Source organism: Archocentrus centrarchus, chromosome 9 (genome assembly GCF_007364275.1).
Source record: "Archocentrus centrarchus isolate MPI-CPG fArcCen1 chromosome 9, fArcCen1, whole genome shotgun sequence".
Taxonomy (NCBI): Eukaryota; Metazoa; Chordata; class Actinopteri; order Cichliformes; family Cichlidae; genus Archocentrus; species Archocentrus centrarchus.
Genome location: NC_044354.1, coordinates 27,609,305 through 27,628,328, shown reverse-complemented (window position 1 = coordinate 27,628,328; position 19,024 = coordinate 27,609,305). Strand labels below are relative to the sequence as shown.

Genomic DNA, 19,024 nt, shown 5'->3' with positions numbered 1-19,024 from the left:
TACACCTGACTTTTTTCACGCTGTTACTTTTTGGAGTAACAGCGTGAAATGTACAAGGCAAAGCTTGAGATTCCTCCCCCCCCCCTCCATTGAGTGCTAATTATCAGTGGAGGCCTTCAGTGTGAGCAGTGTCACTTCACGGTCTCCATAGCCTGCACGATTATGTCACTGGCAGGTTTGGAAGTCAGCAGTACACACCTAAATGTGAGGCCAACCCACTTCTAACTTGCACACACAGCAGATATCTTACACAGCGTATTAAACACGCAGCTTACCTGTTTTTCAGGGTATAATATAGAAAAATCGTGTTTTTCTCCAGTAGTGTGTGAATATCTGACTGGAAAAAAAAAAGGAAGGTGTTTTCCTCTGAAAAGGAAGGCCATGCTGCACTTTGCTGCACATTCCAGGCAAGTTAGACATGGAAACTTTTGAAACGAAGAGAATGTTGCTGTTTCCATCATGATTTCTCATCACCGGCTCTCTGTTGTGTTTCATGGAAAACAGAAGTCACATGGAAATAATACAACAAAGATCAGCCCAGATAGTAATTGTTCACCAGAGCAGAGGAGAAAAAAGGGAAAACATGTCATAAAGATCATAACACGTGAGGCGGAGGTGAAGAATAAATACTTTGTGTCTGTCGAGTGGTTTGACCTGATCTGCAGGTTAAGTAGCTTTATGCTTGTGCTTTAGAAATCATCAAGAATGTGATGTGAAGTTGCTGTTGTGGAATTATTGCAGCTGTTGTGCTGTTTAATTTATTGATCAACTTTTTGTATGAAGTATGACCCTCTGTTTCCATGCTTAGTTGACTTAGTCTTTCCTATCCAGCTCAACTGAATGCAGTATAAGCTCTGTGGTCTGTTTCTTTGTGTCAATTTCTAAGAGAGTCCTCAGCATATATGTTTGTTTTTTCTTCTTCTTTGAGTGTGCTTATTCAAAGTGTTCACCATCAGTCTACACTCTATGAAACACACTGACAGAAGTAAGTTTGAAACAAAAAAGCACTGATTTCCAGATTTCTTTAAGAACAGCAGGCCAGGTCTGTGCAAGGACCGCTGTATATTTGACTGAATTCATCCTTCCTTTAGTTCTGGCCAGTCTGAACTGCTGAGAATTCAATTCAGTTCAGTTCAGTTCAATTTTATTTATAAAGTGCTAAATCACAAGCTCAAGGGGCTTTATATTTTAAGGTAAAGACCCTACAATAATACATAGAAAACACTGATTTCAATGTTTTCCTTTAATATTTCTGAGCAGTATATTTTCAGTCCATTCGGTTTACAACAGGTGGACATGAAACACCTGTGGAATCAAGTTCTGGGCACATCTCAAAGATTGTTAAAAGCAAACAGGAAGCACAAAGGTTATGAATACTTTCATGAATGAAAAATGGTGCTTCGTTTATTTGCAAAAATTTCACTTGGTCATGATGGGATATTAAGCATAAATTAATGGGAAAAATGTAAATTAATACATTTAATATTCAATTTACTACACAAACATGAATTGCAATAGGCTGAATACATTCTGCACCAACTCTATACATTTCACAGTGTTTAGGTGCTGTTTAATCTGATTCCTAAACTTTGGACTCAGTTTCCTGTTTGGTTTATATTTTTAAATGATATGAAAGATATGACACAGAGATTTGTGTTACTTTGTCACCTTCAGTGGGATTGAGACTGATTCTGCTTCTTTGTATGTATTTTTCAGGCATGGGCCCAGTGCATATGAATGAGGTGGAGTGTTCAGGATTTGAGAAGTCCATAACTGAGTGTTACTTCAATAAGGAGGCCCTGGGTTGCAGCCATGAGGAGGATGCAGCCGTCAGTTGTAACGTCCCTGAAATGGGCTTTCAGGAGAGGGTGGGTTTCCATCTCATTACAGTCAAATGCTGCTTTAACATGGCTGCTCTCTGGGAAACGTGATCACAACGCAACACTTAGCAGTTTGTCCAGTAGACAAGAACTGCACTTCCTTCTGCGTTGTGACACAATAACATGAAAAATGTGCCGCTGAACAGTTTAAAAAAAATAATAGATGTTCAAATGTTTTCTTTCGTTTGTGCTAACCTGTTGTGGTGTTGTTTAGCCACAACACATCTAATCACTTCACAGCACAAGAATCACATACATATATATATATATATATATATATATATATATATATATATATATATATATATATATATATTAGGGGTGGGACTTTAACGCGTTAATTTCGATTAATTAATTATGGGGAAATTAACGCGTTAAAAATTTTAACACATTTTAATCGCACTTTGCACCGTGGAACGTTTCTCAGTGCACGAGTTCCCGGCATACAGATTATATCGACGCACAACGTCCAAATTAGGGGCCGCATCCTGCGAAGGACCCGGCCCACGTCTTTCGCAGCCCACAAAGGCCGGAAGTGAGCGGCTAGCGTCACCTGCCGTCACCTCTGCGTAGCTCATGTCGCCTAGCAACCGTGAGTGCGAAGCACAGCTGTGTAAAAGCAGCTGGTTAAACGGAGAACGAACTTTTTCTCCTTTTTGTGGTTTAATTTTAAATCTTTAATTCAAAATAAGCTGTTAAAACAAGCATAACACATTTCAACATCAAGGAATACAGCTGAGCGAATGATTAATTTCCAACTATAACAAGTGAGACATTAATGTTGAATAAAACTATCCAGTTATGATGCTTAACTTTAATTTCAGGAGTTTGCTTATCACAGGAGCACTTCCACCCTTCATTGGTCTGTGTAGTAGACTGGTGGGAAAATGAACAAGATTTTGAAGTTTAAGCTTATGTATATTGATTCATTCATCAACTAAACTTAAATTAATATTTATCATGTTAAATATTGAAATGCGATTAAAATGCGATTAATTTCGATTAATTAATTACAAAGCTTGTAATTAATTCGATTAATTTTTTTAATCGAGTCCCACCCCTAATATATATATATATATATATATATATATATATATATATATATATATATATATATATATATATATATATAATTGAATTGAACTGAAGTGAATTCACTAGAATCAAAACCTGTAATAAAATTTTTAAAAAGTGCTATATCTATTGTCTTGCCCCCCCCCCTTTTTTTTATCAAAAACATAATGGAAACTGCCGAAAGAAAAATGTTTACCCCATGACTATTATTTTTTTTTTTTCAGCCTAGTCCCATTTATTCTGCAATATCTCACAAACATCCCCTATGAAACCAGAAGTTCAGAGAATTCTTGAGTAGTCAGATGTTCTCTGGTGGAGGCTCTAAAATGCAAGTCCAGAACCCAATGACACACCGGCTACACCCATATTTTATATGCAGTCTGTGGTTTTCTAACAGGAAAGCTGTGTATTGTTTTCATAATGGGCAAGGATGAAACTGTGGAAGTCCAGAGTGGGAGTTTCTTAAGTTTGCTGTCCAAACTCTTAGCAATCAGAGAGCAAAGAAAGTGACCATTCTGACACGCTTCAAAAACTATTTACATTTGGCGCTAAGGTGGGATTATCACCAAACATTAGATTTATAAGACTTCTGAAATGAAAGTACTACATTGAAGTGAACCAGTGAAAAGTTTGGGCACACCCACTAATTCCAGGGCTTTTTTTTTTTGCCTTGATTTTGCATTTAACAGCCACATGCACTGTAAATGTGTCACATCAAACACCAGTGATGATCATGTAACAGTACAGATGAATCCTGTGCTGTGTTTTCCACACCCACAGCTGCGTCTGAATGGAGGTCGTAACCCCTATGAAGGCCGTGTGGAGGTGCTGGTGGAGAGAAACGGCTCTCTGGTGTGGGGGACGGTGTGCAGCGAGGGCTGGGGAACCATGGAGGCCATGGTAGTCTGTAGACAGCTGGGCCTGGGCTTTGCCAGCAATGCTTTCCAGGTATGAGTCACAGCAGCCAGGGGGTGGATTCAGCCTGCTGGAGTGGGTTAATATCTTTAACGGCTAAAATGTTTACAACAAAACCAACAAATGCAGCATTCTTGTAGCCAGACGGTTTGAATCTGAGCAAAGTCTCTTCACAGTTCTCTGTAAACGACATCTTTAATTTCTAGTTTCTAGAAAATGACCCATTAGAAATTTTCTGCAAAAGCTCGAGTTAAAAGAGACAAAGTTATGTGAGTACAGTTTGTTGGGTTGACTTCCTCAGAAGTGGATGACTTCTTTGAAAGAGCTGCTTCATTTAAACTGATGAATAGAATTGCATTTGTAATTCATTATTGAAAGTCCACTGTTATTCTCTTTCAGACGTTTTCTTTTTTAAGCATGTTCAGCTGACCTGCTGTGCAGCGACTCAAAGCCTCTCTTGGTTATTCTAGCAGATAATTGGAATGAGTAAATTGGACGAGTACAAATTTAACACAGTCTCTGCTTTTCTGTTAATTAACACCAAATCGCACCTCACTTCCTAAGAATTCACAGATTCACTACTTTCTTCTGAGGAAATTATAGGAAACTGCTGTATGTATAGGGCTTGTAAAATAAAATGTTACCCAAGTGTATATAGACCCACATCTACTGAATACAACTAACTCAGCAATAATCTACCGACACAGCACTGAAAGCAGCTTACAGCAAATAGCTTGTGCCGCCAGTGGAAAATGGAATTCAAAATGTACCATTGTGACAAGAAGTAGAAACATTTCCCTTGCTTAGAGAGTCTTTTTTCTTTCTTTCTTTTTTTGGACACAAATAAAAAGCATTTTACTCTCCAGACAGCAGCAGAACGAACAAGAACGAACAAGCATACCTCCAAATCATGGATGTTTGGACATTTTTTTTTTTTCCATCTACTGCAAAAACACAGAGAAGAAATCGTAAAAATTCAGCATTTATTGTGGATGGACTGAAAGGTTCAGTAGAGAAAAGGAACTGTTCATGGAAGAGCTGTTTTCTGTCCTGAATCCGCACCCAGAGGGTCATGGCTGTCTTCCTGCTGCCAATCAAAAACCCCATCTAACCCATCTTCATCTGTTTTGTATGGGGTTAAATCACCATTTGGGTCAGTTGGTTGTCAGTAGCTTTCTTTTGTGTATGTTATGGTCAGAGTTAGCAAGTTGGCTGGTGACTCACCAGCTTCAAGCTAACTGACTTGCTTTTGTTGTGGACAAAGGATGGTGTTTGCAGTCGGTATCCCATCAAAACTCAACCGAATTTTGACATAAAATCCCAATGATTTTTGGTCACCTAGTGTTTAGTAATGAATGGACATTTCTTCTACTTATATAATATTAAAAAGCCTGTACATTCACAGTTTAGTACATTCACATCAGATCATTTCAATCTTAGCAGCTGAAAAAAGGTTTTGGCACAAAAGGCTTAAATACATATGTGACAAATCAGCCTTGATGGTGTCTGTGCAGATGTTCGAGTTAACTGTATTCCTGTCTTTACTAACACATCTGTCCTGTGGGAGGCTACAGCTGCCAAAATGAAATAACTTAATCACAGAAAATGTAATTTCTTCCTGTATGGCTAGGTGTATAGGATATATAATTAAATTTTGATTTTAACATCATTTTTATTTTCATAGTGAAAAAAATCCAAATTACTGCAATTACAAATCATTTTCCCTCCCAAGCAGAAGACCAAAATAAGATTAACGAAAACTATGACATTCTTTTCATACCACATAATGTGTAATCCAAACTTCAAGCTGGAAGTTTGCATCTGAATTTTCATTTGTGCTGATTAATGCACAATAATAATGGATGGGGATGACCTTTTGGATCGTCAATATTAAATGCTCAAACTTTCATAACTGTAAACTTGTTTCATGAGAGGTCTTGCAAAAGCTTCCATTATAAAAATACAGTATTTATGCAAACAATTGCTGATTTTGAAATAGTTTGTTTTACTTGTTTATTGTTCCAGCCATCCATCTATTTTCTTACGCTTAACCAATTCAGGGTCGCAGGTCAATTTTAGGCTGCATAATTTCTACTAATTTGAAATGGAAAATCCTTTTAACCTCAAATTTGGTGGTTATAATGATGATTGATTGATCATGACCAGGTTGAGATTTGCAATAATTTTTAAAAAATTTTCATCTTGGCAGTATTTATGCATTTAAAATTTTTTATTTTTATTTATCATGTCTACACAAAATATGTAATTAAAATTTAGTTTCAAGTTGACAAAATCATATCTATTAAACATTGGCAGCTACATACTTCCATACATGCCACTGTCCTCTGGATCTGTGTGTATATGTAGCTTTTGGTTTTTCTGTAAACCACATACACCTGTAATATGTTTAGAATAAGAGCCCTGGGCGTGAACTAGGCGGCCCAAAACACTGTTTACAGTGCAACAGGGTAATAGTAATAGCAGATAAGGAGGGTGAGGGGACTTTGTGCTAACGGCTTTTTGAAAGTGTTTGCGCCGCCATGAAATGAAGAGCTGTATGATTATAAGGTATTTACCTTCCGGCAGGATTGAGAAGGACTCTCAGCTGTAACAGAAATGCAGTACTATATTACATATTATGCAACATTTTCCATCATCTGTCTGTGCCATGATACATTAGCGATATGGGCATAAAATTGGCAGAGCTTTAATTTGGCATTTTAAGTTGAGCTTTTTGGAAATAAATATATTGCAGGCAATAACACTTTACAATATGGAAAGTAGTCACAATTTAATTATCTGTTTGCTACACCATCACGAATATAATTTAATGTTCCCTGCATGATTCTGTCCAAGGATTGGGTGCACCCTCTAGTTCCCAGAGAAGAGAATCACCTTCCTTTACAGCAGTTCTTTGAGTTACAGCATCATCGATCACTAAAAACAAACAAAAAAACCTTTGACTTAAAGAATGTTTTAAGAAATTATTTTAAAAATATCAAAAAATATTTTTTCAGGTATGTCGGTCTGCTTTATTGTTCTGAAAGACCCACATCTACTGCTTCTGAAAGAGAATAAAGGGCATAAATGTTGATAAGATAAATAAAATGTAAAATGTAAATAATCAATAATCAAACCAAAATATGAAACTCCAGAAATATAAAGCAGTGGGTCAAAGACCCAGGCACATGAAAAAACCCAGAAGTTCAATTTTGACATTGGATGCAGATAATAGCTCATATGCTGCTTTATAAACAAAATCATAACAATAACTTCAATAAACATTAATATATTTTATAGTAATAACAGTAATTTAAGCAGTTTGGCTGTTGGAAAAAATAACAGTGATATGATGTAATCACAAAAAAATCCCACATTTAGTATTTAAAGCAGTTTATCAGTAAAAGTGATGTCAGTGAAATAAGCTTAAATAATAAAATATAATATGCAGTTAAGCCCTTTGGGAGTGTTTATTGTTAGATATTAACCCTGTGAAGTCTAAGTAATCCTCAACGATAATGCGCCTAATCCCCAATCAAAAATTTAATTTTTAAATTTTCTTCCAACAAAGTCACCAAAACATTGGTGCTAGGATTAGGATTAAGTTGGGTACTCAGACCTCACAGGATTAACTGTTTTCTGCTGCTGTAATTCATCAGTCATTTCAAAAGTCCTTTTTGGTTTTAGTCAAAATATAGGGTTGGGGATTATCACCAGTGACAACTTAGACCTAACTGAGTTAAAGTCTGGCCACTAGGCTCATCAAATGTAATATACAGTTGTGGTCAGGAATTTACATCCACTCTTCATGGACATGAATGTCATGGTAAGTTTTGGCTTTTAATAATTTCTTTGAACTGTTCTTTTTTAATGGTGGAATGATTGTACAGCATACATCTTTAATGACTTTAGAAAACAAGAATTGGGTGCACAAGTTTTATTTAGCTTTTTTGTGATCCACATTGGGTCAAAAGACTGTGTGGATCAGATATATACATAAAATCAATTAAATTTAAGTGGTGCTGAAGGTTCAATGTGCATTAACGTAATAAGGCCAAGCCCTATTAACTTCTTATTAGTGATCATGATTGGCTACAGCTGGTAGTTTCTCTTTGGCAGAATGAACAGGATTTGTTTGACAGCACTCATTGGATTGACCAATACTTAGAACAATGGGAAAGTCCAAGGAACTCAGTGAATATCTAAGAAAAATTAGATTACAGTTGGTAAGGTCTCTTGGAGCTATTTCTACACAACTGCCAATTCAGTGATCATCAGTTCAAACAATTGTACATAATTGCAAGTTATTCTGATGTGTTACCATTTTGCCAAAGTCTAGAAGAAGACTCAAACGGTTAACCTCTGATGAGAGGAAATTGCTGAGGATGTTCAGGAACAACCTGAACAACCACCAAGGCTCAAGCCTGCTATGAACTGAAAACTACTGGAATGCCAGCGTCCCTGTACACAGTGAAGCCTCTGCTCTAAAATCAGCACCTTCAAGCTCAACTGAAATTTGCAGCTTCCCACATGGACAAGGTAAATGTCTTGTGGAAAAAAGCTTTATGCTCAGACGGGATGAAGATTGAGCTATTTAGCCGCAATGACAAGAGGGGGAGTAAAGGTGAGGTTTTCAAATCTAAGAACACTGTATCAGCATGTCAAGCATGGTGGTGGTAGTATCATGCTCTGGAGCTGTTTTGCTGCCAGTGGTACTGGTACATTGCACATTGTGGATGGAATAATGAAGAAGAAAGAGGACTACCTTGTGGGTGGCTGTGGTTCAGGTGGTAGAGCAGGTTATCTACCAATCTGAAGGCTGGTGGTTCAATCCATGTCTGCTCCAGTCTGCATGCCATATACTGAGTCCTATGTTGCTCCAGATGTGTGTGAACGTTAGTACTTACAGTAGATGTAGAAAATGTTTACATGAATGTGTATCAATGGGTGCATGAGGCATGCTGTCTAAAGCATTTTGAGTACCCATATAGAGTAGAGTGTCCAGCAGTTGATTTGAAGTGAAGTAAATGGTAAACCAGTCCATTTACCTCCAAATGCTTCAACTTCACCTCAAATCAACAGCTGGACAATTGAAACTTGGACACAACTACCAAAAGCCTCTGGTTAAGGTGCAACTTGAGTTCCCAAGTAACATTACTGTAATCATATGACATTTTTCAGTAATGCAATAATGTAATGCTACTGTTACTGTACTAAATTCAGTAATTACATTAATTACAATTACGTCATTACTTGCATTACAACAGTTCTTTAGTTTTTTTAATGTCATTAAAGATGTATGCTGTACAATCATTCTACCCTAAAAATAAAATTACCATGACATTCATGCCCATGATGAGTGTATGTAAACTTCTGACCACAAATAGAAATTGAATAGGGATGAGTAATTGTTCCTCCTGGAGCACACAAGTTGATGCTGTGGTGGTTGAGCTGTTGTTGCTGCTGTTGTAGTGAGGGACAGGCCACCAGATTAGGAGTGTTTTTTTTTTTTGACAATATGATATCTGCACGATGCACTGCATCACACCACATATGGATAAGTTGTGGTTAAAACCCTTATGGTAAACCGTGCTTTCTCCACAGGAGACATGGTACTGGCCGGGTGAGGTGAGCGCTGATGCTGTGGTGATGAGTGGCGTCCGCTGCTCTGGAACTGAGATGTCTCTGTCCCACTGCCTACACCATGGAGCCCACCTCAGCTGCCCCAAAGGAGGCGGTCGTCATGCTGCCGGGGTCTCCTGTTCTGAGAGTAAGACAATGAAATGAGCAGTGCACTGAAAGGTCATGTAATGCTACTTGTGTAAAGTTTGCCTGAACACCGCCTGGGCATGATTGAATAAATAAAGAGAAGTAGTAATTGACATTTTCATTTTTAATTATACATTGACTGGAGTCTTTTTTATTAAGTTTATTAGTTCTTACATTTACATTGAAAAGCTTTTATTCTTTTACTCTGCACATTACACTATCCCCTCTGAGTCACTAGAGCCATTTCTCCATCTCTCTAACAATGTTTCATCACCATGTGTTTTTCCTTCTGTCCATAGCGGCTCCAGACCTGGTGCTGAACCCTCAGGTGGTGGAGCAGACCACCTACATGGAGGACCGGCCCATGTTCATGCTGCAGTGTGCATACGAGGAGAACTGCCTGTCCTCCACATCCAGCCAGGTGCCTGCCAACTCCTACCGCCGCCTGCTGCGCTTCTCCTCACAGATCCACAACAACGGCCAGTCTGACTTCCGACCCAAAGCTGACAAGCACGCATGGGTGTGGCACGACTGTCACAGGTCAGTGAGAGTGAAAGCACTGTTTTGCATGGCCATATGAGTGATCATATACTGGGGGCCACCCCAACGTGGATAGATGTCCTTCCAAGACTTGTAAGAAAAAAAAAGACAATTTTGGATATTGGGTTAGGGTTAGAAGTTACCACCTACAATGACTTGGACCTCAGAGGGTTAATGATGATGAGAGCCAAACCTGTGCAGGAGTTGGATTTATAAACCTATAGAATCCCTTCTAGAAACCTAAATTACAGCTTCATTAAAAATTATGAGCAAAAAGACAGTGGACTGTTGGCAGCCTCGCATAGCTGCTGGCTTTCAGTATATCAGGACCAACAGGACTACTGAAAACAAGTGACCCTATCTAAAAGGCAACCTGTTTTACAGGTACCATTTATTTTTTTGAAAAATGTATTTAAAGAACACTGGCTCCCTTGAGACTAGAGCTAAAAAGACAAGAAGTGTCATTCTTTCAAAGGCTAAAGTACATTCCTGTCTGTCTGCGTAGGCATTATCACAGCATGGAGGTATTCACCATCTATGACCTGTTCAGCCTCAACGGAACAAAAGTGGCTGAAGGACACAAAGCAAGTTTCTGCCTGGAGGACTCAGAGTGTGATGAAGGTAAGATCTGCAAAAGGGTGGCTGCTTTAATTATGGGAGTTCCACAAGACATAAGGAGCTTTGCAGTGTCTTTCAGCTTTTTGCTTGGACTTTAAAGTGTATTCAGTATTCAATAGTGGCTATACTGTAAGTACTCTGATCAACTTTGTTTGCAGCCACAGGATTCAGCAAACACCTACCATGAAATTCACCAATTTAGCAGTTAGCAGCCAGCTGATGAACAAAGAGGAGCATTTAGCAGCGAAACAGCCAGTTAGTTTTCTCACAAGCTGGTGGAGACCAAAACAGATCCAAAAGGAATCTTAAAATTGGACCCATATATTTGAGGCGGCCCAATTCAATTCAGTTCAGTTAAATTTTATTTATATAGGGCCAATTCACAGTGTCAGTCACCTCAAGGTGTTTCATATTGTAAAGACCCCATAATATTAGAAAGAAACCCACACAATCACACAATCCCCTATGAGCAAGCACCCAATACAGATCTTAGAAGGATTTTAAGTAATATGTCATATTTTATTATTACAGGTATTGAAAAGAGGTATGAATGTGCCAACTTTGGGGACCAGGGTATCACTGTGGGCTGCTGGGATACCTACAGGCATGATATCGACTGCCAGTGGATCGACATTACTGATATGAAACCTGGAGATTACATTTTACAGGTGATGTTTCCCACAGCCTTCAGCTTTTTTTGCTAAATCAACAGTCAACTGTTAATACAGTGTCTTCAAACTGCAGCTCCAGTGTAAGGCTCATTCATGCCCCTCCCTCTTTCAGATTGTAATTAATCCAAACTATGAAGTACCAGAGTCAGACTACACCAATAACATCGTGAAATGCAGATGTAGATATGATGGTCACCGTGTGTGGATGTACAGCTGCCATAATGGTAAGATGGTACAATTAAAATTACTCATTTGCTCAAATACTTCTTACAAACAAAAAACACTTTTAATAATTCTTACTGAACTTTTTTGATGCCAAAATTATTTATGAATGACCTTTAGCTCGGTTTTACTTTTAGCTAACCATAGTATCCTTTACTTTTAGCTAACTGTTACAGCTGGCTTTACTTTGCTCGTTTGGCAAGTGTTTATGTTTGACCTAAGTAACTAAATTAGTTTACCCACTACAACTTGTAATTTATTTATTTATTTATTTTTAGCTCAGCTGTTTCGAAGAGAAAGTGGAGTTATAGTCATAGCCTTGGCGGTGCCGGCTTCTGTTCCACAAAAACTTTAACATTAGTCATAACTCGAGAATGATGTGACCTGGGATGTTCAAAGTCACACCATAGATGCATACTATTCAATCTAGACCCATCAAACGTCACACACTTGTTCTCTGACTTTACTAAAATACCCTGCTGCCTGACAAGATGTCCGTCTGTTTTTGAAAGATGGTAACTCTCTGCTGCTGCTCTTCTAGGTGGCTCATTAAGCACGGAAACAGAGCAGACATTCCCAGGCCTCCTCAATAACCAGGTGACCCACAGGTAAAGACAGAGCCCAGGAGTTGAGTCGACTGGCCTGTCCTTTCAGCAGAAAGACCGTCTGAAGCCCACCGACCACTACATGCCTCATCTATGTGGATTCCTCCGATCAGCCCTGCCCTGGTCAAACTATCTGTTTTAATGCTCCCTTCATCCATGAGGCAGTCGCTTTCTTTGACCCTCTACCCACCCGTTTCCCTCCAGCAGACAGAATATCTGATTCCCCCTGCTGTCCGTGCAGCGGCAGCTAAGGCTTTCACAACACTTCCAACCTTTCTGGTTAAGATCAAGAGAATGGTGAAGCCCTGTGACAGAGAGAACTTTTTTCTTTTTAATGAGTGATTAAAACACTTGCAGCTTAGTGGCAAGCGTATTACACAAGGTGCAGTATCAGGGAATGCCATTACAAGTCTGTCTACTTTGAAATGCAGCTTTTTAAAACAACCCTGCTGCACTGTTTTTCTTTTTTTGTGGATTTTTTGTGTTTTTTATTTCTTCCAAAGCTCTCCCTGAAGAGTTTGGTTTGTCGGTGCCAGGTCGCCTGGAGATTGAGAGGAATCATCAACAGCAAGCACAGCAGCCTGTGTGGGGAAATATATATATAGGCTATTTTCTCCACTTTTTTAGCAGTTTCCAAAAAAGTAGCTTTTACACACTGAAGTTCAGATAAACTAAGGTTCCTACTGAAGATGTTATTTAAGCTTTTTACTGAGTTTTTCTTTTTTTTTTTGTTGTTTGTTTTTTTTTCTCAAATTAAGCTGTGGCAGAAGCAATTTCTGCACAGCAAAAACAGCCCGTTCATCACCAATTACAAGCGCTAATTACCTGATTCGCCTGGAAGACTAATCTACCATGGCTGAAACGTGGCATATTAAAGTGCCTTAAAGTGCCCAAAGCCATTTTAGCTCTGCAGACTGCATTGACAAGATTGTAGCCACAGAAGAAGAGTTGCACTAAAAGTCTGTGAAGAACCTGAAGATGTTATTTTAAGCATGTTGAAAGAAATCTGGAAATATTATCTTTCCTATTTATAACATGCGGCAATAACTGCTTCTAATATGGGCTTTATATTTAATAAACTTGCCAAGAGTAGCTTAACATCCTCTGATCAGCTTGTTTATGCTGCCCTCTAGTGGTTCACAACTTTCCAGACATGTACTGAAGTCAGTACACATCTACATCACTATGAGCACACCCTAAGAATTGTTGTCAAAAAATATATGTGCTAAAGTAAAACAAATTAAATAACTCTTTAAATGTAAGGCCTTTAATCATTATTATTATTGTTACTATTTCTCAACTCTAGGAGAGTTCTTCTTCCTTAGGTCTCAGTCACACAGGCCTAAAGACCAATCATCACCCCCCTGGCAACCCCCAGTCTCTAGGGAAATATGTGTTCTCTGACCAGTTGGTGAGTGGTTGCTGGAGGCTGGTGGCCGTCACTGGGTGAAACTGGTTGCACACAAGGTGCTGCAATTAAAAAACCTACTTGTTATTGCTTTGGTCGCTAAAATACAGGAAGCTCTTAATTAGTTTAGCTAATAAGCTGTACTGAACCGTGATTTTAATATGTACGTCTTTGTTGCAGTACTGCACCACAGGTTGGTTTGCACATTGTTAAGAGACAGGAATCCTGGTGTATAAATGTGTCTCATAAAAAATGCAAAACATAGTAGAAACACATTTTCAGTGTTCTGTTGTAAGCTCGTGCAACCAAATTGTTTCCTGTCATTAGCTCGTAAGCTGCAGGTACCTTACATTCTGTTTTCCCTTTAATCCCTCCAACCATCCATCCATCCATCCATTCATCCATCCATCCTCTTCTGCTTATCGGCTACGAATTCAAATGTGACCAGGAAAGTGTTTTTAAGTGATTAAAGATTTTTAATTTTATATTTTACTCCAGTGTGGCTTTAGTCTTCCAGTGCCAGTGGCACTTCTTACTTGAGGATCATAGGCCTGCTCTATAGTAACGTGCTGTCAAATTTCCTCTCACTGCTTCATATGCCGTCTTCACGAGACAACAGAAGAGCTGATGTCCATCCTGTGGCGGCACAGATACCATCCTCTAACAACAGAGAGAGAGAGCGTATTCTTCCCTGTTTGTCAGTTCCATATATGTTGTTTTTCTCTTTTGTTCTTTTGTACAATGATGTGTGAATCCTGTTTTATTTTAATGGTGCTATCAAACTGGTCCTCTGTTTTCTGAGGATATAGTACATGTTGAACAGCTACATGAATATATGTATACTAATAGTATACTTGAACTGAGTGTACAAAACATTGTGTTTGTGTCTTTTCTCATTACTGATCTTGATGCACCTCTTCTCATGTAGTCCTCTTGGTTTTTAAGCTGCTGATAGCTAATATTTTTAGGCCAGTGTTTGATTGTGGAATATTCTTCCTGTCACAGTGGGATGTTGAGTTTTGACATATATTTAGTGCTGTCTTGCTGCTCAGTTCCGAAGCCTTGCATCAGGAAAGTTTGTTACTTTGAAACACAGACTGGACGGTGTGCTAACATCAGCTCTCTTTGGCAGCATTCAGCCTGCGCCAGACGCACCCCCCCCCCCCCCCCCCCCCTCTCAGACACAGATCACATTTAAGCTTTGATCTTTAGTACATTTGCGATAACTTTATATTTTTTTGCTTTTTTATTATGACTTATTGGGTGTAGATAAAATGAAATCTACAAAACAATAAAATGCAAAAAATGTCAAAGTGTGTGTACAATTTGTGAACAGACTGTATATTTTTTGCTTAGATGTTGCCATTTTTATAAGCTGTAAGTTAGCTGGGGGCTGAGGGGAGAGAGACAGGACAAAAGACACACTGTGGAAGAGAGCCAGAGATTAATAATAACTAATGATTAAATGTGGAGTGGGGTATAAACAGAGGGAAAAGAGGTGGCACTGAAAAACTCATGGCACTGTGAGTGTTAGGTACAACTGTGTGTCAACGCCAATAAATAATCAGCCCTTAAAATGGCAGCAATTTAGGCATATAGACATGGTCAAGACAGCCTGCTGAAGTTCAAACTGAGCATCAGAATGGGGCAGAAAGATGATTTAAGTGTCTTTGAATGCGGCATCATTGTTGGTGCCGCTCCTCTCAGCTCAGAACAGAAGGCAACAATTCACACAGGCTCACCAAAATTGGACAACAGCAGATTGAAAAAATGTTGCCTGGTCTGACGAGCCTCGATTTCTGCTGTGACATTCTGATGGTAGGGTTAGAATTTGGTGTAAACAGCCCGGCTCCATCCTGCTGTTTATCAGTTGCTTCAAGCTGCTGGTGGTAGTATAATGTGTGGAGGATATTTTCTGGGCACACTTTGGAGCTCCACATGAATATCATTTAAACACCTGACTACCTGAGAATAGTTCCTGACCATTTATGACCACAGTGTAGCCCTCTTCTAATGGCTGCTTCCAGCAGGATAACGCACCATGTCAAAAACCTCAAATTATCTCAAAATGGTTTCTTGAACATGACAATGAGTTTACTGTAGAGCACCTTTGAGATATGGAGGAATGGGAGATTCTCATCATGGAAGTGCAGCGGACAAATCTGCAGCAACTGTGTGATGCTATCATGTCAATATGGTCCAAGGTCTCTGAGAAACATCTGCAGCACCTTGTTGAACCTGTGCCACAAAGAATTCTGAAGGCAAAAGGGGATTCAGCCCAGCACTAGTAAGGTGTACCCAATAAAGAGTAGATGTCGGTCCAAAATCTCCCGTAAGTGTTCATTTAAGAGCACCCATGGGAGAAGTAGTGCTGTCCACCAGTTGGAAGGCAGGTGGCTCAACTGGAGTCAAAATGTTTGTTGGCAAGCTACTTAAAGCCACGTTGCCCTTGATGCACCATCATTACTGTGTGTAAAAGAGGTTTGTATGAGGCTGGGTTGAGATATGGTGACTAAGAAGGTCATAGCATATGATTCACGTCAATTCACAGTCATCAAAGTATTCAGTAAGCTCATGCGTCCTATGGATAGGGGCGGTGTAATTCTTTAAAAGACTGCCATCAGGATGGAAACGTTTCAGGCGATCAGTCAGAACAAGTTTGTACTGAAATGCTGATACAAACCATGCAAGCAAAATGGCCCCTGTAACATCCCATCGCTGTAGGGGTCAATTAAAATACTACAGTGCTGTTCAACAAGTCTTTGCAGTGGTACAGCACTGACCTCATGTGGCCTGGAGCTCACATTACAACATTTGTCTGTAGAAGAAGCTGCGGTAGAAATGATTTACAATCAGGGTGTGTCCATCTAGTGTTTTTCTCTGGTGAAACAGCACTGGCAGGTAGCCTGGATCAGACTGACAAGCCCTGCCCATATGATATACCTGCAGGTCATATTTTGTTTCTACTTCTGCTAACCAACACTTTTTTTAAATGTTTCTGCGCTGTGGGAAGAAGTATCCACAATGACACTGTGAGCCACAGTTTATTTCACTAAATCAGTCCAGGATGGTACATCAACATACCAAACAATCCTGTTTCCCTGTCTGCCACAGACAGATCTTAACCCATCGCCCACTGGCAGAAGGGAGGGATGTTTACAGTAAAGCCCAATTATGGCATTTCTGCCAGAACACAACCAATAAACCATAAAGCCGATGAATTACAGCTGTGATAGGTACAGTCATTTAGAAGCGAGGCGGTATAAGCTGCCCAAAATCTTTATGCGGTTTTTAAATTAGGGCTGCTTTCTCTGTAGGAGGACACTGGCTGTGGATCCTGGCGTGAAGCCAGACATTTCTCTGGGCAATCTATTGTGCTGCAGTTTAAAGTGAGCTCAGTCACACAGTAGGACCAAACACCACCCAGCTTCCTGGAGATGTGAAGCCCATCAGGTTTTTCTCTCCTGGTACACACACGCATGCCTCTTAAACACTGAGATGCAGAGTAAAGGCAGCAAAGTGACATGCCACGTATGAACAAGTATATATTTGTGGTTTACACGGCAATGAGAAAGCTGCAATGAGAAATTCTCCCATCTGCACAGAGATGTTTGGGTGGGATGGGCAGCGACACTTTAAACTCTGCAGAAATAAGCACAGTCGCCAGTTACACAGCCAAAACAGTGGTTTTCAAGCCTTTTTGTTATTGCAGTGCCACAGATCTGCCATAGCAAGATTCACACAATTACAGGGCATTGTCTTCACTAGGACCATCTCCATCATGAAAAAGAGTACAAGGCTTTCCTGCTATAAAACCAAAGACTATATGTAAAAGGTGGATATAGCCCCCATTACATCAGTCAGTGGTGAAGCCTCAGCCACTTAAATTTTTTCTTATGGTATTACTTCTTGTTTTAGATAGAAAGGGCAAAAACATCACATAAAATTAAGTGTTTGGCTATTTTTCATATTTTGATTATAATAATATATTTTCTGTAAGTGTTAGGGACGTTCCAGCACCATGAGCCACTTTATGGATTTCTAGCATGAAGTGAGCAGCAGCAGTCACCTTCCATCACCACAGGCAGGTGCTTCTTACACACACATGCAAGTTTGAATTACCGCCAGCTTCAGTACAATGGGATTCACAGGAGGCCGAATAGCTCTCCAAGATCAATGTTGGTGTTTTGAGTTTTGGAGCCACTGTCACATTTACACGTTTCAGCTCATCATGTGAGACGAGCTTTTGTCTTCTCTTTGGTCAACAGTGGTTTTCTCCTTGGAACTCTCCCATGGATACGATTTTTGCCCAGTCTCTTTCTTACGGTTGAATCATGAACTCTGACCTTAACTGAAGCAAGTGAGGCCTGCAGTTCTTTGGATGTCATTCTGGGTTCTTTTCTGACTTCTTGGGTGACTCGTCGATGCAGTTTTGGAGTAATTTTGGTAGGCTGGTCACTTCTGTGAAGATTCACCACTCAACCGAATTTTCTCCATTTTTGGATAATTGCTCTTCCCGTGGTTCGCTGGAGTCCCAGAGCCTTAAAAATGGCTTTGCAACCCTTTAAAGACTGATATATATCAATGAATTTGTTTCTCATCTGTTCCCGAGTTCCTTCAGATCGTGGTATGTGTTGTTTTTTGAGATCTTTTAGCCTACTTCACTTTGTCAGACAGGTTCTATTTAAGTGATTTCTTGGTCCTGAAGAGGCCAGAAGCTCTGGCAGTACTCAGGTCTGGTTGTGGGCTAATGAAACTGAACTCAGCTTTCCAAAAAAAATGTGGTTAAGCATAATTAATTCACGATTTACCAGGAATGGGAGAAATCACCTTTTCACATATGGCTTGGTAGGTCTGGATAGTTTTTTCCCTTAAGAAATGAATTCATAATTTAAAAACTGCATTTGTATTTACTGGGGTTATATTTGTCTAATATTTAAACTTGTTAGATAATCTGAAACTTCAAAGTGTAACAAATATGTAAAAAAAATAAGGAAGGAATCAGGAAGGAGGCAAATACTTAATCACTGCACTATAAGGTGTACAGGTGCTATGCACAACCACAGATACCAATTAGTATGAACATATACTATAAAACTATATAACAGAACATAAAATACTATAATTTCACTCTACTTAACTGGAATGCAAATTTCTATGGTGGTCTGTGTTTGACATCAGGCCATTTTATTTGTCAAATAATTCCATTAAAATGGTCCAAAACGTACCAACTGCATAAACAGTCAAAAGGTCTAATTTAATGACTCCAGTTCAGTGGAGTATAGAGGCCTAGCAGACAACTAGTGGCTACAGCTGTCTGTG

At 39.3% G+C, this 19,024-nt stretch overlaps 1 protein-coding gene across 2 annotated transcripts in view; it reads left to right on the top strand.

The window, feature by feature from the left end:
• The window catches only part of LOC115786310 (lysyl oxidase homolog 2B-like), a 47,817-nt gene extending 32,960 nt beyond the window's left edge, over window positions 1-14,857 (top strand). Inside the window, exons 6-13 of one of the 2 annotated variants that reach the window (XM_030738413.1) lie at window positions 1,717-1,868; window positions 3,735-3,902; window positions 9,474-9,639; window positions 9,938-10,178; window positions 10,684-10,799; window positions 11,328-11,464; window positions 11,580-11,691; window positions 12,231-14,857. In XM_030738413.1, the coding sequence (XP_030594273.1) occupies window positions 1,717-1,868; window positions 3,735-3,902; window positions 9,474-9,639; window positions 9,938-10,178; window positions 10,684-10,799; window positions 11,328-11,464; window positions 11,580-11,691; window positions 12,231-12,301 (1,163 nt within the window). In that variant the 3' untranslated portion in view covers window positions 12,302-14,857. The remainder of the gene's footprint in view (window positions 1-1,716; window positions 1,869-3,734; window positions 3,903-9,473; window positions 9,640-9,937; window positions 10,179-10,683; window positions 10,800-11,327; window positions 11,465-11,579; window positions 11,692-12,230) is intronic. The other variant, XM_030738414.1, reaches the window with a different exon arrangement.
• Window positions 14,858-19,024: the final 4,167 nt, after the last annotated feature.